Source organism: Anoplolepis gracilipes, chromosome 4, assembly GCF_047496725.1.
Source record: "Anoplolepis gracilipes chromosome 4, ASM4749672v1, whole genome shotgun sequence".
In the NCBI taxonomy this organism is placed as follows: domain Eukaryota; kingdom Metazoa; phylum Arthropoda; class Insecta; order Hymenoptera; family Formicidae; genus Anoplolepis; species Anoplolepis gracilipes.
This window is the reverse complement of record NC_132973.1, coordinates 8644242-8669515: the sequence shown is the minus strand read 5'-3', so window position 1 is coordinate 8669515 and position 25274 is coordinate 8644242. Positions and strand designations below refer to the sequence as shown.

General features: G+C 34.8%; 4 protein-coding genes across 7 annotated transcripts; 2 read left to right on the top strand and 2 right to left on the bottom strand.

The window, feature by feature from the left end:
* The first annotated feature begins 323 nt into the window (after positions 1 to 323).
* Positions 324 to 2708, top strand: LOC140664860 (uncharacterized). Of its 2 annotated transcripts, XM_072890433.1 has the most exons (4): positions 324 to 423; positions 938 to 1142; positions 1547 to 1818; positions 2385 to 2708. In XM_072890433.1, exons 2-4 carry the CDS (start codon positions 938 to 940, stop codon positions 2580 to 2582), a joined length of 675 nt encoding a protein of 224 aa, XP_072746534.1. In that variant the 5' UTR covers positions 324 to 423; the 3' UTR covers positions 2583 to 2708. The 2 variants fall into 2 exon arrangements, with proteins under 2 accessions (XP_072746534.1, XP_072746533.1); XM_072890432.1 differs by lacking the exon at positions 324 to 423 and having other exon boundaries at positions 891 to 1142.
* Positions 2709 to 2997: 289 nt separating this feature from the next.
* LOC140664859 (insulin-like growth factor 2.L) lies at positions 2998 to 8136 on the bottom strand. 2 transcript variants are annotated; one of them, XM_072890430.1, is made up of 3 exons: positions 6919 to 8136; positions 5228 to 5468; positions 2998 to 4519 (listed from the first exon to the last, which is right to left on the bottom strand). In XM_072890430.1, exons 1-3 carry the CDS (start codon positions 7263 to 7265, stop codon positions 4430 to 4432), a joined length of 678 nt encoding a protein of 225 aa, XP_072746531.1. In that variant the 5' UTR covers positions 7266 to 8136; the 3' UTR covers positions 2998 to 4429. The 2 variants fall into 2 exon arrangements, with proteins under 2 accessions (XP_072746531.1, XP_072746532.1); XM_072890431.1 differs by having other exon boundaries at positions 3193 to 4519; positions 5383 to 5468; positions 6919 to 8125.
* Positions 8137 to 19356: 11220 nt separating this feature from the next.
* LOC140664405 (ras-related and estrogen-regulated growth inhibitor) lies at positions 19357 to 21576 on the top strand. The gene is made up of 4 exons (XM_072889481.1): positions 19357 to 19489; positions 19761 to 19983; positions 20121 to 20307; positions 21397 to 21576. Exons 1-4 carry the CDS (start codon positions 19360 to 19362, stop codon positions 21574 to 21576), a joined length of 720 nt encoding a protein of 239 aa, XP_072745582.1. The 5' UTR covers positions 19357 to 19359.
* Positions 21577 to 21804: 228 nt separating this feature from the next.
* On the bottom strand, positions 21805 to 25241 carry LOC140664404 (BBSome complex member BBS2). Of its 2 annotated transcripts, none has more exons than XM_072889479.1 (11): positions 24874 to 25241; positions 24649 to 24768; positions 24399 to 24587; positions 24080 to 24262; positions 23571 to 23793; positions 23282 to 23493; positions 22959 to 23129; positions 22787 to 22891; positions 22389 to 22701; positions 22011 to 22265; positions 21805 to 21935 (listed from the first exon to the last, which is right to left on the bottom strand). In XM_072889479.1, the coding sequence occupies exons 1-11, from the start codon at positions 25096 to 25098 to the stop codon at positions 21841 to 21843; spliced, it is 2091 nt and encodes a 696-aa protein (XP_072745580.1). In that variant the 5' UTR covers positions 25099 to 25241; the 3' UTR covers positions 21805 to 21840. The 2 variants fall into 2 exon arrangements, with proteins under 2 accessions (XP_072745580.1, XP_072745581.1); XM_072889480.1 differs by having other exon boundaries at positions 24869 to 25052.
* Positions 25242 to 25274: the final 33 nt, after the last annotated feature.

Genomic DNA, 25274 nt, shown 5'->3' with positions numbered 1-25274 from the left:
AAATAACATTAATTAATTGATCATATTTATAACATATAAATCTAAATAGGTCATTTAATCTAAATATAAAATATTTAAGACGGATATATATTATAAGTATGAAATAATCTTTCTAATTCATAACTTTAATTTATAACTTATTAATTTAAAATTTCGCACAATCGATATTTACTTTAGCATATAGATTACAAAGATAACAAAATTATAGAGTAAACAATTACAGCAAATAGCATTCTTGCTTTTATCATCCTTTTATCATCAATTGTTTAAAATAGTTGAAAATGATTGCGCGTCTTCGCACGCATGTGTCATTAAAATGCAAATCTCGCAGATACTTTTCTGTAACGCGCGCAAGAATATGCAATTTCAACGTCGTGTAGAACATTCCATCCTCGTATCAATTGACACCTACGTAGCAATGAGGTAAGGCCGTTTATTACCCGCATGAAATTGCTGCACTATATAATAATACTATATAGTACGGAAAGCCACATTTAAGTCCATTGTAATTAACAAATAATCTATTATGTGCCTTTTACGAATTTTACTTAATCCTTAGAGGCACTTTTTTCGCAAAATCTGTCTTTCAAAAAAATATATAAATTGCTGAGAAAGAGATTTATATATTTCGAAACTTTTCGTCTCGCTATCTATGATTTCCATCATATACCTATATGGATATATTCTCACGCGAAAGCGTGAGTGCATTTCTAATCATCGACTCAATAATTATAATTAATTAACACATTTTTATGTATAATGACATACGTGCATAGTAATATAAATAAAAGTACATTGACATGATTACACAAACGTATCTCCGTCACGTACATTCGGATAAGGACAATATTAAAAGCGCGACGAATCATAATATTCGGATTTCGTATAACGCAACACCGAATGATCAAAGTCAATTGGATCAAACTGCAATTTAAAGATGCATCGTACCGAAGCGCATGGGATCGCGCTAATTCTCATAATTACGTGTGGGATCTCGTCGGCCAGCATGCACTGCAAAACGATCGTAATGGATGTGTACATGAAGAAGTGTAGGCTCGGTGCTAGAACCAAGAGAGGCTTGGAGCAATTCGATCTCCAAAAGTACGACGAGAAATACGGATCGAAGAGACAAGAGCAGCCTGGTAAGCGACCACACGCATAAAAAAAATATTTATAAACATAAATTTTATACATTTTTGTTAATAAGGAGTATACGAAAAGAGAAATATTCATGAAAATAAACATGAAATGTAGATTGTTTTCCCATTTGTTCAAGTTTTAAATTACCTGCAAGTTTAAAGTATCTTTTCATGATCCAAATAGACAATAAAAGCAGCCAATTATAAAATTATTAAAAATTATCAAGAATTCGAATTTAAATTGCTTAATAAAATAAATATTTTTGAGAAAAGATCGTGGTGTTAAAAATAATCTTGCAGCGATGGGAATCTCGTCGAAAAGATTTTCTTTTCCTTCGACGAAGCTTAGAACATTCATCTATTTGAGATTGATGATTGATACGATTGACAATCGCATTTTCTTCCAGCCTATTACCCCGAGATAAATGACTCGGCGTCTCACGGCATTCCGCATAAAAGACAGCTGTCATCCACACTAGTCGACGATATCGCCCTTCCGATTGTCGCGGAGGTTATAAATGGCGCTGCCAAAACACGACGGGCGCACGTCATGTCCGGGACAGGATATTACGATCCCGGCCCAAGCCTATTAAGACCTACTTTCGGTCGATCAGGATATTATTCTCCGGTACCTTATTCGTTTGGCAGGAGAAATAGTGGTACACCCTTCCGGGTCCCGGTAAGTCAATCACTTCTAGAATCCATTTCGCTCTTTGGGAAACGGAATCTAGTCGATCCATTAAGATCAATATTACGATCCCTCATACTGCTGAGAAAATATTCCAACGTGTAAAATGTCATCGCTTCACGACGTGACTCATCTCTGCTGTATAATCCCTTGAAAAGCGCAGCATAACGGCAATAATAAAATCAATAACGCAAAATGAAGTAATAATGACGGACAATAAAAAATGTTTCATAACGTGTATCACCTTATTTATGTAATTAACAATGCAACTGTATTCAATGCAAATTTCTCTGACAATAACGTATATAGTGCTTCGACATTTCATACATTTCGACTCACAATAAAATAAAAGAAGCGACTGAATCGAAATATTTTACAATTGAATAAGTTTAACAATGTCGTAATGTATATAACTAACGTAATCAATACTAATAAAAAATGTATTAATAAATAATTAATCAATTTGAGAAACAAAGATAGTATATGCTAAATAAAATTAACAAAGTAATGTTAAAATACAAAAACAATAAAAAGTCAAGTGGCGTAACGTTTGACAGGACTTTAACGATGATATTGATCTTAATAATGAAGAACTGGACGAACTGTATAATACTATCTACCAAAGGTCACCGAGAACTTCGAAAGAAGAGGCTTCAAAAGTTTTCTTACAAACAGCATCGAAATGCTGCCAAAACGTCAACAAGTGTCTCACAGAACTGATCCACATACCTTGTTTGGCAAGTTCAATGTCTTAAGATTAAAAATTGAACCTTCGAAATTAGTGCTTCCTTAAAAAGTATATAAATAAAAATTTTATAAATGCAATATCAAATTTATTATTTTATACTTTTATGGCTTTTAGTGAGGAGCGTTTATCTTGTTTTGTAAACTTTATCTTCATGGTTGTTTGCTTTTAAATCTAATTGAGACAATACCATCGGATTTAATTATTTTTATACTTTTTTTAAATTTGTTTGCGAAATGAGCGTTTATTGTAATTTATGTAATTAATAATGCAACTGTATTCAATGCAAATTTCTCTGACAATAACGTATATAATGCTTCGACATTTCATACATTCCGACTCACAATAAAATAAAAGAAGCGACTGAATCGGAATATTTTACAATTGAATAATTTTAACAATATTGTAATGTATATAATGCGTCGAAGCGAGTCAAAAGATTGACCGAAACGTTTACATCTTTATTTTGATACTTAGATTAGTAGGGTGTTAAAATTAAAGTATATAATGCGTTGAAGCGAGTCAAAAGATTGACCAAAATGTTTACAACTTTATTTTGATGCTTAGATTAGTAGGGTGTTAAAATTAAAATAAAATAAATTAAAAATAAAATTTGTTTGCTCACCAATAACTAAACTTGGGTTTTCATTAGCCTTTTGGTTTTTTTTTTTTTTTTTTTTTGTATTTAACCATAGAAGGCCGCCTTGCTTTAGTTATTGTCTTATTATTTTATATTTGTCAATTGTTAAATTAATTGTCCTTACTTTGAAATCAGGTATTCCACAAAATAGATAATAAATCGGTTAGCTCGTATAAATGTTTATTAATCGCTATTATTAATGCAGATATCAATTGAAATCTTCGGATGGCGAGTAAGACTCACGCTATGGTAAGCGTGATAAAATTCCTATTTATAACTAGTGTGAATTCTGTATCTACGTCTTTATTAAAAACTACAATTCCACATTTAAATCTCATCCATTCGCTAATGGACTCGTTAATAAAGTACGCGTTCATCAGGGATGTGCGTTTCAAGAAATCTAACTTATATAAACCTTAAATCTACAACAAAAATTTTAATACTAATGAGATCATCAGTCGTATACAATAAAACTAATTGTAAGATCACTGGCGAATATCCGAGCTGTTTTTTGGAGCGCTTAAGAAACGCTTACGTTGAAATCACTTATTTAAAGTCTTTTTTTTTCTCTCGCGAGATCACGACCCGAATTTGTCCCGAATTATATTCTAACTCAAGTCCATCACAATTATTATGTTCAATATAGTCCGCGACTTCATCTCGAGTCGTTATCAAATTTTCACTATTTCTTTAATGACATTGTTTCTGACATTAAAAGAAAGCGTCATTGGAAAAGCCACATCCTTTTCTATCAATATCGAGTCTTTTTCTTCTATCGCAAATTTCTTTAAGTCCAAAATCGCGATTGGCAGATGGCACATCTAATCGCTGTTTTAATCTATTAAATGCGTGATAAAACATTTTATACTTGCTGCAAATAAGTTTTTTTCCACACAAATTCTTTAGAAAGGAAAAAATCATTTCCTTTTTTTTTTAGCAATCTCGATTTCCTATTGTTCTTTGTGGAATTCAGTTACTTCAAAATTTCTCTCTTGAATTCTTCGTTTTTTTTTTCTTTAACGATCATCCGTATACGAACTTCGTCAATTGTTTCAGCGATGCGACGAATACAGGGTGACAGGTCGAAGAATGGCATGAAGAAAAAAGTGGATTGGCTCTAAGAGTACCGCTTCTCGTAGAAATCGCATCTCCTAGAATTCCTCGTGTGAACGACCGACAATTGATTGAATGGTTTTTTTTAGCACTGCAACGTTACATTACGATATAGAAGAAAACGACGTAGGCTCATCTGTCGGCGACGATGTCACAAATTTATTATCTAAAAGTTTAACGTCGCCGTGTGAGACCTGCAACAATGAGAAATGCACACACGTTATTTTTACGATCGTTCTTTCCTTAATGTTCAAATCATTAAAAATTATTTAATCGATACAAGAGACGGCCCATGCAAAAAATAATCAATAGCTATATGTATCTATAGTTGCGCTGTAATCTTAACGTCGATGACAAATGCCCAACATGCAACATTAAGAAAAAAAGAAAATACACACGATATCATTTATCTGTAATTATTTTTAGATGCAAAGCGTAAGTTATTTTTATGATTGAAACGCAGTACAAAAGAGAAGCAGAGACAGCAATGATTGAACGCCGTAAACAAGGATATGTCGTATCAAGTGCGTTTACAACCTTTGAGACTACGCTTCAGATATTTGCATAAACAACAAGAATTTAGAGTAGATAAAGATAATTCAGTCTGAAGCGAAATCACAAGAGCTTTTTTTTTTGGCAAGCTTACAAGAAAGGTACTGATATATTAGATAAAAAAAATCAGCTGGGTTAAATAAACATTTCGGAATTCTAGTTTCTCGAATTTAGCAGATGTGTGACAGATGATTATTGCATAAACATCCCTATTGCATGCATTACGAAGCAGATTTACAAAATTATAAAATATAATAAAAATGCCATTAATCCCAACAATCGAATTACTTAACGAAAACATTAAGTGTTAATAAGCAAGCAATGACGTCATGACGTTTTGTGAAAGGCACCTTGCCAGCTCGGCGACACTCCAGACGCCGACGCCGGCATCTGCAGTGCCTACCGCGGTGTCGCTTTTTCGCATCAGATTTTCCCTTGCATTCACCATCAATATCGCGACCACCTTTTCCCCTGTGCCGTGCCCTTTTTAAATCATCGACCTTACGTTTTATCGCACCGCTGACGTATTCCATCTGCTCCGATGATAGATCTCTCGTGTAAGGCATATTATTAACTATATATCTCCCTTCTCTGAAAAAAATAAAGAGAAAAAACTATAAGTAAAAAAATAAATAAATAAATAACTTGCGTAGAATATGTAAAAATTTAGCGCAATATTATTCTGTAATAATTCAACTTCCTATCGAACCCCCTTAGAGACTATTTAGTTAACTATCAACTCTCATCGATTATATTTATTAAACTTTCATGTACAACAATCTCTAAATCTTCCAGAAATCCATGTTAGATCATCGACCTTACAATCGAGTTTAATGAACAAGCCGAGACTGACGTGATAAATAAGTTAAAAATACGGCAATAAACATGTCGTTTGATATGAAGCGCAGATTCATATGGACAAATAATTTTGTAAACGTTTGTGTAAAGAGATTTGATTAAGATTTTGGGGGGAAAAACAAGTGGAATATTTCGATAAACTGACGGCGCTTTGCTAGAAATTAATGGAAAAAGAAGAAAAGAAAGAGGAGCTGATGAGAGAAAAGAAAAAACATGACATGTACGCATAATATTTGAGTTGTCCTAGTACTTCGGACTAACCTTTCATCTCTCTGAAAAAAGGCAGTTTACATAGAACCATGAACTTTAGGAGGTGCAAAGATTATCACCGGGGCCATGATAATACGCGGTTTCGCTCTTTTTCTCTCCTCGATATCGATAACTCGCTCTTTCGAAAAGAGTACACCGATCTCTCATCCATCGCTCTAAATACTAACACTCGATACAAATCACCTACTAGTCAGCTGACAGCGCGCGAGACAAATGATTCAACATTGATATAAATAATTGCATAAGCTACGTTACGTATAATCAGTTATTTATACGCGATCGTGCGTATTTAGTTGTCTCTCTGTTGTAAATGAAAATAAACCTACTTATCGACATCATCAAAACATGTAGTATAAACGATATGCATTTTACGATTATACAAAGAATTAATTAAGTGACAGAATTTGTCGATTACTTACTGAAACATCAACTATTAATCAAGTATCAATATATTTTTCTACTCGCACGTTTCAAACGTTTAAATGCATTTTTGAAAATGTTTATTCACGAATCAAGGTATATACAATCACACAAATTCTTTTATATTTATTAATTTATTTAAAGGATCCAAGATATAAAAAAATTCCGCAAAATTTCGAAGCTATGTGTAAACCCACGCTCGTATCTCCTTACAAAAACTTATAATTGGAAAAATTAAAAAAAATAAATACGATAAAATGTTAAATGAAAGAAATATGATGATACGATAAAATATGTAAAATACAGTACAAAATTTAATATGGAATATTTTTAATAATAAAAAAAAGAGCAGGGATAAAAGTTTATACAATTAACGAAGAAGAACCGTGAACCTGAAAGATGTGATTTTTTTTTCTAAGAAGAATTAGAGATGGAATTAACTTAATTAAATAAAAAAGAAAAAAACATAAAAGACACACTAACATCCACTCACATAACGTCGTGTCTCGGGTCAATCCGCTTCTCCTCGGGTAGGGGTTTACAGTATCGTTCGAGTTGTTCGTAGCTGCACGAGTGGTAACAGCATTCCTCGACGAGGCCCGGGCCGGAATCGACCCTCGGTTCGTCCTCGCCGCTATACGAAAACGGCTCGTTGTAGCCGCGTTCCCGGCACACCAGGTACAAGGCGTCGCTCAGGCTTCTGGAGCACAGTTTCTGCATTCGGATATGCGACTTTCTTAAGGTGACTTGAGTGTAGGCGACATTCAGGACGCCCAGGAGAACCAACACGCTTAGAAACACCGGTCCCGCTTTGCATGTCGCGCGATCGCCGCCTGTCATCTTAACGTTTCTCTTTTGACTCAAAAAATCACGTCGAGCCCTTTAAAGATTCCAAAAGATTCCTAGTAATTCAGGAGATCCACCGCAGGAGCATTCGTCGACCAGATCGTCTCGTGTGTACAAGTGTTATTATTTATTAGTTCTATCCGGTCGTGCGGGCCGGAAAAGCCTCCTCGAGCTTGCCTTCAGTCTCAACGTGCAGTCTAACGTTTTGGAAGTCTTTGTTCCGAGTTTGATCTTCTTGAAAAAGAAGTGACTTCTTGTTTTGTATTCTCTCCGTTTCTTTGTTTTTTTATTTTTCTTTTTTTTCAGCGATATTCTCGCACTGACTGGAAAATCTTGTGGCGTGGATGCTGTGAGACCCAAAGTCCTGAAGACTTCCGTTGGTACCGAGTTCGTCGGTGCCACTGGTACCGGGCTGCCTCGCCACGCGGTTCTTGTTCCAGATTTCAGGGACCAGAGGGAGAGAGGTACGATAAGGAGGGAGAAGTAGTGGAAGAGGTAGGAGAAGGAAGAGCGGGAGGAAAAGGAGGTGGAGGAATAGACGCTCGGTGGTAGACAGATTCTTTTCACCGATCGTGGGGCCGGCGACACAGGGAGGAGAAGGAGGAGAGGGGTCGTTAGCGGGTCCAGACGCGCGCGTCCGATGGCATCAATTTGCTTTTTCGTGCCACCACACAGGGGGAACTCACATCCCTCACCCCGAAAGCCATCGAGAAACTAGATGCCGAGTAGTGGACAGGCGAGATGTCAAAGACGTCGGCGATTCGCTCTCTCATTTTTGGGAATCGTCACAGTCGACTTGGAGCAGTCGCGACCCCCCCCCTCCTCCCTCTAACAACGTATCCCCCAAAAGTATAATGTATTCTTTTGTTGGGGGGCTGGCGTGCGATGGGCCCGACTGTCTGGGTTGCGAAGAGAAACAAGACTCGTTCTCCATTTCTACAATATATATATATATATATATATTTGTCGCGCACACCATACTTCATCCGCCGTCTTTTCGTATCCCGACGAGGAGCAAACAAAGCGATCTTTTTTTTTTTTTTTTTATTAAGATGAGAAATACTGTCTCTCCAGACACCCCGTGGTAAAGTTTCGATCTCATCGTGCCAAGATGGAGTACTAAACGGTTATATTATACCGCATTATTATGCTATTGTGTCTCGCTAATGCTCTGTACCTACTGTGTCCGATGCGGCGGTAAATTGAAGAAAAGAAAAAAATTGCATTACATTAAGAGTTATTTTCCACAGAACGCATCCATATAAAAAAATGATGCTCTTTGCTTCTATATAATTAATATAATGAAGATAAACATGTATTTACAGTTGTAAAATCAAAACTGATAAAAAATATGTAAATATTTTTCTCTTACAAAATTTACATTCTATTAATATTTGTTTGTTGCCGAAAAATGATATGTATCAGATTGCGCTTCAGTGCATATATGAATGAAAATAAAGATCGCGTTTCGCGAGAACTCGGTATTGTTGTCGTTTAGCTGCTATCGATCACGTGTGCGACACAAGATATTTAAACAAAAGTGGAGTAAGTGTTTATTATTACTATTCGATATCAATGAAAACAAATGTTATTATCTCTGAATGAAACTTACCGAAGAGCAAACTAGCGAATGATCAGCCGATATCTATTCGCGCGCAAAAACACGGAAGGATCACGCCGAGTCATCTCTGACTTCGATTACCAAAGACTAATTTGTAAGTGTAGGTCCATCATCGACAATTTTAATTAATCGCTGGGCGCCTATTTTGTCTTACAATCAACTTATATATCGGTCGCATTTTTTACAGATAGAGAGGTCGCTCTTCGCGACCTCCTACCCTCGTTTCTTTCAACCGGTCTTAACAATTTCGATATCTTTTAACGAGAAAATATGAATATCCCCCGCTCGATATCTTTTTTCTATTTATAGATGCAGCTGCTATAAATTTTATTTCGCTATTTTTGTGGAATTTTGTGTAAGAATATCAGTTATATGTACATACATTGTATAAAAATGTGTGTCATTATTCGCTAAATGTGATACAATATATGAGAAAAAAATTATCTTTGCATATTACATTTTTTATCTACAAATTTTTCGAATAATGTCACATTTTTTTTTCTCTCAAAAATGTCAAGGAGACACGTTGACTGAAACAATCATCGGTGGTCTTGATGGATTAATTTTGATTGACAACAAGTCAATGCGCGTAGGTGCTTAATGATCGAATTCGCCATCATTATCGCTGAAACATGACTTGTAGGTGGAGAAAGAAGATGGCGTCTAGTCTATTTATAGATATAGTTTATAATTTATATTGTGCAAGTATCTGTACCGTCTGTGGAACCGCAATCGGATTGTTTTACGTTTGTGTCACGTATTTATAAAACAACAATCCCTGTTACGTTACACGCAAGGTACCGATACGCTGAGTCGCGATCGCAGTTCGAATTTCTTTCCGGATCGCACGTTCTTGCGTGACAGCTAAGGATGTCGATCAAGCGGAACCGCCAAGGACACACGCGCGCCACGTGCTGCTGCAACTACTCGTGCGATGCACTCGTGCGAGTACACACACGTGTGATTCCTAAGTGCGCGCCGGTGTTGTAATAGCGGCCACTTACCGGCCTATTGAGCCTAAGTGAACCGCCTGTACAAAGGAGAGGAGGTGCGTCCACTTTAGAAAACTTGTGGAAAACTAGGCTCAAGTGGTCGCACACGTGGATCGTTAGATCTGTCAGATCTTGACCACGCGAAGGCGGGCAAGGAGTTAGCGGACGAACCGATTCGCGGATGATAATTTGAGAAGTAACATGTGGAATTATTTCTTGGAAATTAATGCACAATAATAATAATTATTAATTTCACGCATCGCGCAAATTGAAAAATTTCTCTGTCGGACAATTACATTCTTAATCGAGGATTATGTAATTTCTCCAATGTAAGAATTAGAATTTTAAGATGCAATAAATGTATAATTAATAAATAACACTGCAACAAATTAAAATATCATACATCTTCGAAAGTTTCATCCATTTATTGAAAAATTATTAATTTCATACTTTGCGCAAATTGAAAAATTTCTTTATCGAATAATTATATTCTTAATTGAGGATTAATTTCTCCAATGTAAGAATTAGAATTTTAAGATGCAATAAATGTATAATTAATAAATAACACTGCAACAAATTAAAATATCATACATCTTCGAAAGTTTCATCCATTTATTGAAAAATTATTAATTTCATACTTTGCGCAAATTGAAAAATTTCTTTATCGAATAATTATATTCTTAATTGAGGATTAATTTCTCCAATGTAAGAATTAGAATTTTAAGATGCAATAAATGTATATAGTTAATAAATAACTGCATCAAATTGATATATCACTTATCTCTTCAAAGGTTTCATCTATTTGTTGATAATATGATTCCGTGAGCTTACATACGTTCGCATCTATGATTCACAGCATACATAATGTATTTACAATATTATTTTCCAGTTTGGTAAACATTAATATCATACATTTGACAAGAATGTTATTAAAAAACAAGCAGCGAACGCGATAAGTGGTGCGAAGTGCGAACTTCACGTAAAGTTTGTAATATATCAGTAACCGTGTGATTCTCTTATGCATAACTCAAACATAATTCGTGATTACAGGAATCCCGAAACGTTAAATTATCATATCACTCGTAAAATTCGTGATCCTTCTCTGTCACATCCCTTATCGCGCTGTGTGCGAAAAACATTTACATCGACACCTCCTCGAAAAGATTAAACCAAAATATCCGTTATTATCGCAATTGATACCAGTCGGTTGTGTAAAAATAAATATCTATCACAACGATCAGCGACTTTTCTCTTTGTACTTGGATCGTCCCACGGCAGTAACCGCATATTTGTCGAGGCCAAGCTGCATTTCATATCCGTAATGTGTGTATACAATACGTATAATATTTTTAGAAGCGAATTAATAGTAAGTGAATTTTAAAAATCAGAGAAAATAACGATATAACCGAAGAGGGAAATGATTATTTTATTTGCACGCGCAAAATAAAAAATTCATGTAATGTGCCTAAATCTCAGATATATTCCTTTACTAATAAACAAATATAAAAAACAAAATAAATTTAATATTGTAAACTGCATTCATATTTGACTCCTTCACAACAGGTAGTTTCGTACGTTATTTGTGTTAAAGCATAATAAAAATCTTAGTTGATGCTGTAGTTGCAAAAATATGCGGAAATATAATATTTATGACTCCAAAAGGTAAATATATATATATATATATTATATATATTTATATACGTAAACGTTAATAACAATTAATTAGAAGATTAAAAGCAAAATACTAATTAATTAGAGGGAAATTGTACGCAATTTTAAACGTTAATTAACATGTTTCGCGACGATTATTGTGTCGAAAGGGGATGAAAATTCCGAGTTACCCGACCGGCACCGCGATCGAAAGAGAAACAATTTGATAAGTAATCGCAGTGGAAAATAAGCTTATTATGGAACGGGCATCGGTCGTCTATTATTAACAAGCTATCGCTACGCGAGCAACAATGTAGCAACAATTTATGTATGTACTAAAGTTCCTCTTTATCGGGCACAATGGTGGCATCTCATCAATTCTGATGATGTTTTCTGCGCCAACGAGAAACATCGCGATAAGTGCATCGTGGCAAAATCTTTTTATTCTCAATGAAAACTTTAATGATATTAAATATTTACAGCTTTATGTATAACACGGCATATACATATGGGAAAGAGTAGAAAATTGGATTAATATGTAAGTTGTCTTATTGATACCTAACTCGAGGTCATTTCTCACTCTTAGAAATTACTGCTTAAAAATGAGAGCACCCATCTGGAAAGAATCAGTTTTCGTCTAATCGATGATGCGATCATGTTTCCTTGAACAGGATTCCTGTTCGAAAAAATCATGGTTCTTTTGTACGAGCATGAAAGTAGAGGCTGTTAAAGCACAGCAACACTAAACCGACCTACCGTCGTAATGCTCCATCGCGCGTTACTTCTGTAGCTAATTGTGGATCAAAAGACGGACACGCATAAAGGCGTCTAGATGCGTAAAGACAGCCGTTAAATCTTAACGTGATTTAACGGTGAACCGTTCTGTTGAAGCCGAAGGCGACGGAAAGGCGACAGACACAGACACGTGGGAGAGGGAAAGGAGGCGACCAAGATTGGCGACGTCAGCGAAAAATCGCCGTTGCCTAGACTCAGACTTCGTTCGCGCCGATATTAATCGTCGTTTGTAAATAAACAGGGATATGGCTAATAAACGGGGTTAAGTTCGAGCGCCTGTCGGGGCTGGTATCGTCTGTACACGTCGATCATCCACTTCTATCAGCTATTTTCCTGCCGATTTTTCCCGCGTGAAACTCGGTCGTGCAGCTGTATCGAATCTAGATCCGATTTATCACGTGCACGAATGTTGACTGCACTTTGACATAGCATCTCGATCGACGGCGACGATCCGTTCGCAGGGGAGCCTATCGAGTTTTTATCACCATAAAAGCAATGAAAGACTATTGCTCTATCTCTAGAGGGCAAATGTCTAGTAGAATAGCAAACTCATTAGTCTTACGTAAAAGACTTGTCGCGTCTTTTTCTTTTTTTTTTTTTTTTTTTTTTTTTTTGTTTACTTAGTTTTGCTTCAGATAAATTTACTTGATTGAAGCTTTTTTTTTACTAACAATAAGAAAAAACTTGATCTGAAAATTAAATAAAAAGAATCATAAAATTTGTTCTTATAAATAATGCTTAATTATTTAGACGGGTATACTAGAGAGAGAGAGAGAGAGAGATAATAGACAATATTATTTTCTCGTATCATCTCTCTTATGAATTATATTGTAAAACAGCATTTCGATTTGTATAGGTATATGAAATAGTTGACCGATTAGATCAGCAAAGCCAACGTACTATATTCGAGTCCAGTCGAGATGCTTCTACGAGTGGTAGAAGCAACGAACGGTAAGAAACGAGCGGTTATATTTGAAGCAATGACACTTATCGTACAGATGATTCAATCGGTTACATCTATCTTCCAATTACTCGCTGCACCGCTGATCTTTATCTACGAGGACAGAGCATCTCCTTCCGCCAACTTGATCGATACGGAATTAAAATACAAATTGTGCCCTTGTTTTTCTGCTAAAATTAACAAATAGATTATTATATATTGCGAAATTACTATGTTCTAAAAAAAAAAAAAAAAAAAGAATTTTGCAAGTTCTAAATTGCAAAATAAAAATTATCTTAAAAATTTCACAATATTTGACAGAAATATATTCTAACGCAAATCATAAATCATCTAATACTTATATGGCAATCTAAAATTTTTATATCATTATTAAACAATTATATTAATTATTTTACTAATTATTTTTAATTCATTTTATTCTGACTGAAAGAGCAATGAAAATATTTAGCTCCAGAATCAATATATTTCTCACAAAATAGTTATTTCTAAGCTTCCAACCGAAGAGATAACGCGACTTTTAGCGCGCTCGGGTTAAGGGTTAATAAAGAAAATAATTCTCTTGATGAGAATAAGATTGCGTGTGGCAATCTTTTCCTCGTCAAGTTTCGCGCGTGCGAAACAACCGAGAGGCCACTTATCGACCTTGCAACGACCGTTAATTGAATTTTAATGTTCTCTAGATTGTGATTCTCGGTACTGTTTTATCCAGGAAATTGCGGGGCAAAACTCACCAGTTCACACGCTTTATAGCATCATTTTTCGCGCGTTGTGACGCTGTAAAGATGCGTTGCGTAAATCGAGAGCATCGTACTAACAAGTGACATAATTCCTTGTCAATACGTATAACTACACAAGTAACAAGTGATAACCGATATTACGTTTTATAAAAATAATAGTAGAGACTTTTTGGGAAGGAAAAAGACAGCTGGTGATAATCTTTACGTCATGATTATTCGAAAGTTCTCATCAGAAGAAAAATATTTCTTCACAGACATAATAAACAAGAGAAACAAAGAGTTTTACAGAATTACTTGACATAATAATCTATTACATAATCCTTATTCTTTTCTAATCTAATAATCATGTAATAATATATTACAATTTTTCCTGAGTGTTTCTCTTCTTGTTTGGATGGAGAATTTAGTTTTTTCACGAGAAACCATAAAATTGTCACCTTCATATTGCAAAATTATCCGATTTTCTTAGCAAGAGATTAATGTTTATTATATCTGATAAACATGAATATATAAATATATTTATATATATATTATTTATTTTAATGGTACAAACTAACAATTAGTACATGCGCACCAAATTTTTCTCGTCGAACGAAAGCGCCACAGGACAAGTGATAACATATTCTCGGAAAATTTCTTTCTATCATTGATTAATTAAGAATGGCGCCGTTTTGTGTAAGAAATAGATTGTTTTGTTTCTTTTGTTTATGCCGTAGGGTCCAAGTTCAGTTGTAGCTCGACCTGCCTCATGTAATCGAGAGGAAGCAACAATTTTTTTTCTATACTCTTTGTTCTTATCACTAGCGCCAGTAATAGCTGTGGTTGTTACCAGAACATCGCAAAATACGATGATAAATAAATAAAAGGTATCGATGCATGAAAACGCTGTAATCTTAAAAAAATTATTTTAAAAAATGATTAAAAAATACATTTAGCCGTCAACAGAAATTAATTATATGTAATTAATTTCTGTTGACGGCTAAATGTATTTTTTGATAATTTTTTACTTTTTAATCATTTTTATTTTTTAATGCCTTATATGTAATTCAAAAAAACTGATATGAATTACATAATTTTTTTAATCTAATATTAAACATCTTGTTTTGTATGTGTGTGTGTTTTGGATGTATTTCACTGACTTATTGTGCAATGCAAGGTACGTAACGCAAAGACTTTTAATTAATAACTTCATTATTATCTCACGCATTAACATCGACTTCGAAGTCGAAGGCTGGGAAGGGAAGAGAAATAAAATAAGTTCACGACATGATTATCTGATTGAGATCACAATCATTATTGCTGTGTTTAAATTCTTGGTAGAATGTTAAATATTTTTTTCTGTAAATCTCCCAGATTGCGTGATTATTAATAGAAACTGAGGCCTGTTCGCACTCGCGTAGATTCTCTCGTAGTGCAGCTGCCAATAATCTTTTTATAACGGCAAAAATCGTGTCAGGTCAGAAACGAACATATTCCGAGAAATAGTGTAAAATGTATCGCATTTTTAGACACTTGCGGCTCGGTCAGCGGTTCACATTGGAAAATTTACCAATGAACTTTGCACTGAATCTGATATTTTGTCGCGGACTTGATTGTAAAAGTGCTGATTAGAAAATATTGCAAATAAACTAAACATTCAGTCAGAAAATATAACATTTAGTCACAAACATAATCAACAAACAAGAAATCAAAACTAATATCAGACAAAGTTAAAAACATAAAATCAAATATCAGACTAATTAGTTAGTTTTAATAATTACTAATTATTTATTAATTATAACTATATTAATTAATTATGAATTGTAACTAAAATATATCACAATAATTGTAAAAATTAGTTACAATAATTATTTATAATAATTATAACATATAACAATTACATCTAATGCGTCATTTAATAACAAACTGCAAACTTTATTTTTACGTTTAACATGATTATTTAATTATCCGTCAGTTTGTAGAATTAAAACTGCAATAAAGGTTTCCTTTTTCTATTTTCTTTTGTATTTTCGTTGTCTTTTCTTTGTGCAAAGCGCAAATAAGTCTTTAATCTTGCAAAGGGTGACGTCAACTTGGGTTCGCCGGATTATAACCGAAATATAACTTGGTGCTCAAGAAATATGACACATTACTCACCGTTATTATAGTTCCGCAGGGTTGTAAATTGGTTTTACCACCTATTTCAAAGAGCTCAAAAAAAAACAAACATTTTACTCATGACGAAAATATCATTCACGCAGCGTCGAAGAACTGTCGAAACCATTTGCCGAAGAGATTAACTTTGCATTTATACTTGTAATATATTATAATATATATCTATAATGTATATGCAACGGTGTATTTTTATCTCTTATTATCTTACAAACAATGGATCAGTATCAACTGTCTGTCAAATTTAATAAACAGCTCTCGACTTTTTTGTCAGCTTCTCCCGCAAAGTACTCGATCACCTCGTAATTAACCACACAGTAGTTTGAAGACCAGTCACTTTTTCACCCAACCGTATTATACTTCCTCGTCCTTTCCGTCCAACTGCCATTTCCGAAAGAGTAACTCTTGGCAGTTGCGATATTTTTTGTCATCGAGGATGCGATACGATCGAATCTTTTTGCAACACGCGGTTTCTCGTAGCGAAACACTCCTGACATATCGTACGGATTCACGCATCAGGGGCTCGTATCATTTACCAATCTCGTGCATGGTAACGACGTCCGTTTCAGAATATCCAATACAAATGTAAAAAAAAGAGAAAAAAGACAAGAGAAAATGAAATTAATGACCTTTCAAATCTTTTTTTTTTTTTTCCTCTTTCCAGCGCATTATCTTATCTGTATGTAACATGTTGCGATCGACTTTTTAAAATATCTCTGTATTTTTTTTGGAGTGAATGACGCGACGCAATTCGTTAAGCTATATTTTTGGATAAATGGATTTGGAATGGTTTTTACAGATATCTGAAAAGAAAGAAAGAAAAAAGTCGTGCTTGGTTGATAACCCCGTGAAACTCGCAGGAGGTCAACGAGCGGCGGCACGCTTTTCTCGTCCGCAATGGCGGCGTCGTCGACTTGTGCGATCGAATTGTCTATATTTAGATTATCAATCGAACTAGATCCCGGAAAACGTGTGTAGATTACCAACAATTGTCGAAGGAATGCCGAGAAAACGAAAGTGGTAAATTTTTCATGACTCGAGTGTCCCGCGCGATTAAGTCAAGAGACGAAATCACTAGCGAGAGTTTAATAAATTTATAAAGGAAGTCTGGCGAAATAAAAATCAAAATCAATAAAAAAAATTAAATAACGACTTAATGATCCAGTGGCATCTATCTACGAGTTGTTGTAAAATGTTGAGAAATAAGTTTTTTATAGAAAAAATCTTTAAATAATCATGTTAAACTATAAATGTCGTTCCCAGACTTATTTTGAGCTGTTATTTCTCCTACACAGTTATTTAATTATTCAGTCTTTCATTAATAATCTAAAGAACTATAATTATATTTTTCGAATAAAGCGTATAAGAAAGTGTCTAGAAACAATTTGAACGAAAAAAATAATTCCGCTTCGTCATCTGAACATGCTAATGCAATCGATCAATTTTATCATAGTACCTTAAATATCTATTTCTTCATTTATATCGACCAATTGTAATAAAGTTTTATTTCCATACGTGCAGCCGATGATCTAATATCAGAGGATATTATATTTGACATATAGAGACCTATTTTTATTTTTGGCGAAAGAAATTCGTTATTAAATTTTAAATTTTTTACTTTTAAATTCGTCGACATTATTCGTTGCAAATCTTTTTTAGTACGCAAATAAATGTTTTATCACACAAAAATAGAATGGCATTACAAGAGTGCACGTATTTATAAACATTAATAGATTACATATATTAATACGAAAAATTGACTTTTACACGGCGTTCTTAAACCTATAACCTCTGACCCTATTCTCACCTATATACAATAATCGATGAAACTTAACGCGGCTTGAAATTGCAAGGGTTAAACTGTCTTTAAAAGAAATACCGCGCACATTCCATTAATTATAGCACGTTATCATCCGGTCAAGTAACTTAAAGAAAAATATGTACTGCATCGAGATTATGAAGAAAGCAATTAGAAACAGATAAAAACAATTCAAAGATTATAACGTTTACAATTTTAAAAAATAAAAATGATAAATTGCAGTTATTCTAGGACATCTCGTAATTCAATAAAAATATATGCGATAAAAAACATACATCTCTGGCAGAGATTCTCTTGTCAGATTAGCAGTAATTTAAATAACTAAATAATGCATTGGAATCCTTACTATATAGTTTTCTCTCTCTCTCTCTCTCTCTCTCTCTCTCTCTCTCTCTCTCTCTCTCTCTCTCTCTCTCTCTCTCTCTCTCTCTCTTCCGGGAATTTTTCCTTTTTCATTTCTTTAACAGGGCATCGATGAACCAGGTGCACAAACTAAATATAGCTCTCTTAACACATCGTTTTTCACTTAAGGCTAAAGAAAAAGAGCGCGCATGTTCTGTGTATACTAGCCTTGGCAAAAGCAGCGCGTCGAGATAAGTGTGCATGCAACACCATCGGCGATACCTGGTCGAGATAGTGTTTTATATCACCGACGTGTTTTCGATCGTTCTTGGAAAGAGGGTAGAGCGAAGAGACAAGGAATATCTATTAATGCATCTGTAGTACTAAACAGTTGGAACAATTATTCGCGATAGACAGTCACATACCCAAGTCGAGCCGAGTGGGAAGTGCATCGAACCGCAATGCAACTTGATGCAACGATGCGACGATGAGTCAGCGACCGAGTCGCGACGCGCCGTATATCTACGGAAGAAACGTGGCTTGAAACGTCGAGACGCGTAATAAAGTGATAAAAGAAATGTCGAAGTCTCTCTCTCTCTCTCTCTCTCTCTCTCTCTCTCTCTCTCTCTTTCTCATAAAATTAATAATAACCGCTCGTCGTCGCGTGATGGCACGCGGCAAATACGATGGATGAATCAACAGTTCATCCATAATTAATTAAGCTTTGCGATAGCTTTCCACATACTTCTGAAATTGAAAAAACCTATTATTTTATGGCATTAAGTACTATATTATAGTTTTTATAAGTTTGCAATAAAATCACACGCGACATATTATTCTAATAATAGTTAATGACGCAGTTAGTGACGTCGTCGTTATATTGTTTATTACGTGCTCACCCTTTGAGAAGCGCGCGGCGACAGATCGCTATGAATAATGCATCCATTAAATATCATCGAACACGCGAGAGGGTTCATAATCGACGAGACACCCTGCGAAGGGAGCAGTGGCGATTAAGACATGGATAGCAATAGTCCGCCGTTAGCGTCCACCAAGAAGAGGATTAGTCCACCGATCAGCTGGGGACTCGGCCTTGCCAACAAGGCAGTCAAAGTGATCTTACTGGGTCAACCGGGTGTCGGCAAGTCGGGTTAGTAATGATAAAAATTATTTCAGCAAAACATAAAACAGACAAAACGCATATTGTTAAATATTTTGCTTCTTCGAGTGAGTAAATAAAAGCCTGTAATGTAAGCAACGATTATTTCATTAAAGTTCGCGAAATTTATATTTATACAAATTACGTAATTCTCGTAAATAAAATATTCACAAACATAAAGCTAATATATATATATATATATATATATATATATATATATATATAAAACATATTTCTGATATCTCGTGCATTAATTACTTAGCTTTAGCCGTGCGGTTCGCCACGAAACGCTTCATAGGCGAGTACGATTGCACTACAGATAGAATCTATCGGGTCGATAATCATCTGGGAACTTCGTGGGAGATAGCAGATCCTCCGGGATCTCCGCCCACTTCTGCTGAACCAAAATTGCGATGGGCCGACGCGATAGTTCTCGTTTATTCAGTGACGGACCGCGTCAGCTTCGACGAAACTTCTCGTCTGAGGTATGCAATCCACCCACACCATTTATTCAAATAAACGGAAGAAAAAAATTAATACCGTGTATTATAAAATAATAGTACAGTTTATTACGAAACTGATTCCAAAGTACACATAAAGTATATGTCGCGTATACTTGCAGATTTTTGGTATCGCACGCGAGGAAAGGCAGAAAGGTGCCACCGGTTGTGCTGCTTGTGGGAAACAAGGTCGATCTCTCTTGCTCGCCGGGTGAGCGCGTGGTATCTGCTGCGGAAGGCCAGAAAAGGGCAAAAGAAATCGAGGCTCACGCTTTCCACGAGATTTCCGTAAGGGAATCAGTTGACCAGGTAACAATCCGCGATGTCCTCGATCATTTCGATTTAACGCGCGATTTCGATTTAAATTAAAAAAATAAAATAAGAAAGAGAGAAAGAAAGAAGAACCTTTCTTTCCTCTCTCAAGTCCCTCTGTTTAGTTGGAGTAATAATCAGCTTTTGATTATAGTATCATATATATCATTCAATTATTTAAAAATAATACTAATCTTTAAAAATTATTACTCTCCGAAGAGATTCGAAAAGCTAAAAATGAACAAAACGAAGTGATAAAGTGTAGTTAATCTATCGCTTAATCACAGCGAAGGTTATTATTCTAAATAATTATTTATTTCGCGATCACGTGTAAACGCCATGAGCGAGATAAATCAAATCTATATCACTTGTTCTTAAGGCATGCGATATGAACAGCATTATCGTGTGTTTATCTACGTATTGTAATAACGATCACGAAAGACATATTTCAACATAATAATCATATAGAGTCACATAAGATCATATAAAATCGAAGTAATTAAAACGAATTAAAATTTTAATTAAGAGATATCAATGTAAATCATTTCAATGATTTTGATTTTTCAAAATATTAATTAGAAATTAAGTGATGAAAAAAATCATTAAGAGTTAAATATTAAAACACTCGCAAACTCTCTTTGACTTTTTTCGTAAGAAAAATACCAATATATTGTTTCAGAATTTTCAATGATAAATTCACTCTAATATTGCTATGTCAATAATAATTTGATGTTACTATAATTAATATAATTAATTAATATACATATAAAAATGTTATTATTAATATGAAAATGTTGAAAGTATCTGCAAAATGATACGTATAAGACGAATTCAGCAGCGGAGACACGTATTCTTTGATTTTACTGGAAATTAAAATAATATTTTAGAAATGACATATATTTGTGAAATGAAAGATATAAAGCAATTGATTTTACACGTATTGCGATAGAGAAATAAAAAAACCCTCAGACGTGACACGAATGATAATACTGACGCCGTAAATGATGCCTGTAAAAAAAATATTTAAGATAATGTCTTTATATAATGGTGCGGTCATGACAATTCGCGATTATTTCCGTTCGACAGGTCACGGCCGTATTTATGAATATACTAAAATTGTTGACCGAACTGCCAGGACAACAGCCGACAACTTTCAGACTGAGGGCTTCCACAGATGGGACCATAAACACTCTTCGTCGAGAGAAAGAGTCACCCCCTCCATCGAGAAGAAGGTTTAGCATTTCTGCTCGTGGAAATTTATTATAATTATTAGACTTGATATTAAAAAATTTCAGTATTTTTTTTATTAAAACACAAAAGACATTGTATGAGAAAAATTGTATTTTAACTGTTTTAATAAAAGTATATTTATAAAAAAAAGTTGTTTGTATATAATGCAAAAACAAAGTTAAACACAGAATAATGCCACGATTTTTAGAATATATTACATAGGAAAAAATCATTATGCAGTTACGAAATTGATGATTTTATTATGTAATTATTATCTCGTGGCTTTTCTTAGTATTTAGGCTACCCGTGCCTTATCGCGAGCGCAAGAGCTTTTGGATTTTCGTCTTGTATCGCTGCTCTGCAACGTGACACCGCGTTGGAGGCAGCTTTGCCGACTGCGAGGAATAAATATGATAACGACAGGATAAGAATAATAACGAACTTGAAATCTTGTGTAATAAAAACTGTACCTCTGAGTCTGGCTGCACGTTGCACACCGATATTCAATTCCTTCAGACTAGCCGCGAGCTCTCGATGACTGTTCAGTCGAATCTCGTGTTCTCGAATCAAGTCGCCGTTGATGTTCTTCAATTGCATCAATCTCCTTCGCATATCGTCAATATTTTCGAGGATTCTAGCGTCCTCTAAACGAATCACGATACTCTTCAGAAGATTGGCGCCGCCCGCAGCTTCCGCCTGGAGTCTCGCATCGACTTCCTTTAAACCTAATTAGCAGAGTAGTTTATACAATATAATTTTTGTTAAAAAAATAATCGTTAATTGCTCTAACTCGAAAAGAAGTTTTTTTTAAAAGAATCTTATATTTTATTCTCTTTTTTCCTGCGTACCCTTGACACGTTCCAATGCGTCCAGCATTTTGCTTTCTTCCGCTGGAAACGTGGCTTCCGAGTTTAGCTCTCTAACGCCTAAATACATGGCGAGAGATTGAATAATATCGCCGGCGAATGTCGAATCATCCGTCTGGATCGTCACTTTTCCATTAGCGTTCGACTTGAAGCAGTGCATTTTGTTGTCCCGCATCCCACGAAGCCACACCTCGATGCATCCGGCATTTTGGCCACTTTCTGCGATCTCCAATTCCTCCCCTAGGATAAGACTCTGATTTAACCAAATGGCGATGCGCTGCGGTCTCTCTGAAACCTATATGTATAGATCACATGTTTATTTTAAGATTGTGTCAACTTTTAAACATTATTTTTTAATCAAAATTTTAAACATGACTTACATCTGTTATAACGCCATTCTTCAATAATTCTTCTGGAATATGTTGCGGTCTCGGGATGACCTCGTACATACAGAATTTTGGCAACTGCCGTGTTATCTCGAAAACCTATCGAATATTAAGAATAAATTAGAAAGCTAACTTGTATAAGATATGTTGCGTGATTACAGTATACCTGCAATAAGTCGGCACCAGGAGGACCAACGTACACTTTAACGTGAATGTCTACGGGATCATTCTTGGCAGGATAAAGAGCAATCTCCAATTCCCCTTGTGGTCGGTTAGGATGCGTTACCAGCGTCTCACCCTTAAAAACACCTTCGGCAAAGACTACAGCGCAATGTACCTAAATATTATTTTACACTTACGAAATTTCGCGATTTTGTAATTTACAAGATTTGTGTGAATGAAAGGTCAATCTAAATCGGAGAAATAAAAAAAGACTACAATGAATGGAAACTCAAATGTATAATTTTATAAAGAGAAATAATGTATTACCAAAAACCCGGGTCCAGCAGCAAGCGCAACGCGAGCTGCACCCCTTTGTGTCAACATACTGATGGCTAATCTTGATCCATAATACATATTAGAACCAGTCGCAGCCCTTTGTCGCAATTCCATTTGGAGCGCCTGCTTTTTAGCTAATAACTCACGTATTATCTCTCCAGGTTCTGGAGTTTGCATTGCAGTCCCAGTACTATACCCACGTACTACATAAAATATACAGCATATAAGACTAGAATAGTTTGTTTGATCATAGTAAAAGTAATAAACTATAATTACAAACCTTCACCATTAGTAGAAATGACCACTAAATCAGGCTTGCCCGTTCTTCGATAATCAGCATCCACTATACCCGCTACACTGGATGACAGCTGTATCTTAAACATGACTTCGCCAGTATTGTATGTTCTTGCATCTACTTTCCCGTTATTCCAACCAGTGATCAGCTCTAGTATACCGTCGCCGTTTATATCAAAAGTTGCTACAGATATTACTTTATGTTTTGACTGAAATAAATTTTTTAAACCTGATTATACATTATTATTTTAACGTGCAATTAGAAAGTCCATCTTAGACAAACTATATAATTTGACAGAAATCTATTTACAATTTTGATCACATATCTTAATATATATGTGTGTGTGTATATACATTTCATTTTGTGCAAAATGTATTTTTTGCATCATATAATATTATACATAAAATTATAAATAAAATTTTCCCTCAAACTTTATTGTAAATTATAGATTATTATTATACTGTAAAATGAACCATAAAAAGTAAGAATTTCACCTTCACTCGCCACAGTCTCTGTCCTGCTTCATAGACACCGATTGTTCCATTGTCAACGGCATAAGCAAACTGTCTGTTTGAAAGATCAGTAATAGCAACAATTGCTGCTGTTTCTTTAGTTTCCCAAAACGTGGTGTCTTCCTTCTGTGCTCTAATTTCAAAGTCCGTTGTACCAGTTAATAACTACAGAATGCAAAGTAATCAATTTATAAAAGCAAATTTATAAATTGACTACAAAATATATTATATATATATATATATATATATATATATATATATATATACATATATATATGTATAATTAATAAATAACATCTACCTCATTTTCGCCATCGCCATCGAAATCAAACACTGCCAGTGAAGTGACAATACCTCCCATCACTGTCCAAAATATTTCTGTACCATGTTCATCTAAAATTGTGACTGAGCAGTTGCCACCTACTATTGCAACCTGATTGGGTAGCCATCCAACTTTCGCAACAATTATACAATTCGCGCCGTCCGACATCTAAAACAATTAATATGACTATAAGTTATGAATTCTGCCAACTATAAGCTATAGTGAATACCTCTTTGTAAAAGGCATCGGCATTGTCTTCAACATGATAAGCAAGCACATGGGAAACAGTGCCGATCAAAAGAATATCTCTTTCATCTTCTCCGAGGCGACCAGTGCATAATGATTTGACCTAAATATAGAGGAAATAATGAATTATTTTAGATAAAAAATATGAAATAAAATTATATAGAATTTTCTTTCAAAATAATTTTAACTCTCTAACACATTACCGAACCTCGGTACCAATTTGGAGCTCTGCAAGTTCTCCGCTCCATGATAACCTTTTGTTGGATTGTTTGTGATCGGAGTAATCGACCTGCGGTTGCCTATGAGGACTGTGCACCAAAATGTTTCCACCAGGTGTAGCAGCCGCAAGACACGCGTGCGATCCATCGAATTTTCCACTTACAACAAGACCTGCCTTAATATGTTTCTGGATATTTAAAGAAAACTCTGCCATCTCTTCTACACATTAGATTATCACAATACACTTCACTAATGTTGTGCTTTACCATTGGCATGGTGATCAAATATTGATTTTCTACATAGCTATATCTATAAATGTCACAATTATATTGTGCAGTACATTACATCAGAATATTATTTTATTGTATTCAGAATAATAACATAAGCAAT

Bases quoted from the DNA above. Each gene is read 5' to 3' on its own strand.
- LOC140664405 (XM_072889481.1), top strand. From the start codon at position 19,360: ATGGATAGCAATAGTCCGCCGTTAGCGTCCACCAAGAAGAGGATTAGT. The intron at 19,490-19,760 runs GTTAGTAATGAT...TTAATTACTTAG, and splicing joins ACCGGGTGTCGGCAAGTCGG to CTTTAGCCGTGCGGTTCGCC. The intron at 19,984-20,120 runs GTATGCAATCCA...GTATACTTGCAG, and splicing joins GACGAAACTTCTCGTCTGAG to ATTTTTGGTATCGCACGCGA.
- LOC140664404 (XM_072889479.1), bottom strand. From the start codon at position 25,098: ATGGCAGAGTTTTCTTTAAATATCCAGAAACATATTAAGGCAGGTCTT. The intron at 22,892-22,958 runs GTATACTGTAAT...AATATTCGATAG, and splicing joins CTGGTGCCGACTTATTGCAG to GTTTTCGAGATAACACGGCA. The intron at 21,936-22,010 runs GTACAGTTTTTA...TATTCCTCGCAG, and splicing joins ACGTGCAGCCAGACTCAGAG to TCGGCAAAGCTGCCTCCAAC.
- LOC140664860 (XM_072890433.1), top strand. From the start codon at position 938: ATGCATCGTACCGAAGCGCATGGGATCGCGCTAATTCTCATAATTACG. The intron at 1,143-1,546 runs GTAAGCGACCAC...ATTTTCTTCCAG, and splicing joins GAAGAGACAAGAGCAGCCTG to CCTATTACCCCGAGATAAAT. The intron at 1,819-2,384 runs GTAAGTCAATCA...AACGTTTGACAG, and splicing joins GTACACCCTTCCGGGTCCCG to GACTTTAACGATGATATTGA.
- LOC140664859 (XM_072890430.1), bottom strand. From the start codon at position 7,265: ATGACAGGCGGCGATCGCGCGACATGCAAAGCGGGACCGGTGTTTCTA. The intron at 5,469-6,918 runs GTGAGTGGATGT...TATTTTTTTCAG, and splicing joins GACCCGAGACACGACGTTAT to AGAAGGGAGATATATAGTTA. The intron at 4,520-5,227 runs GTGCCTTTCACA...TCATTGTTGCAG, and splicing joins AGTGTCGCCGAGCTGGCAAG to GTCTCACACGGCGACGTTAA.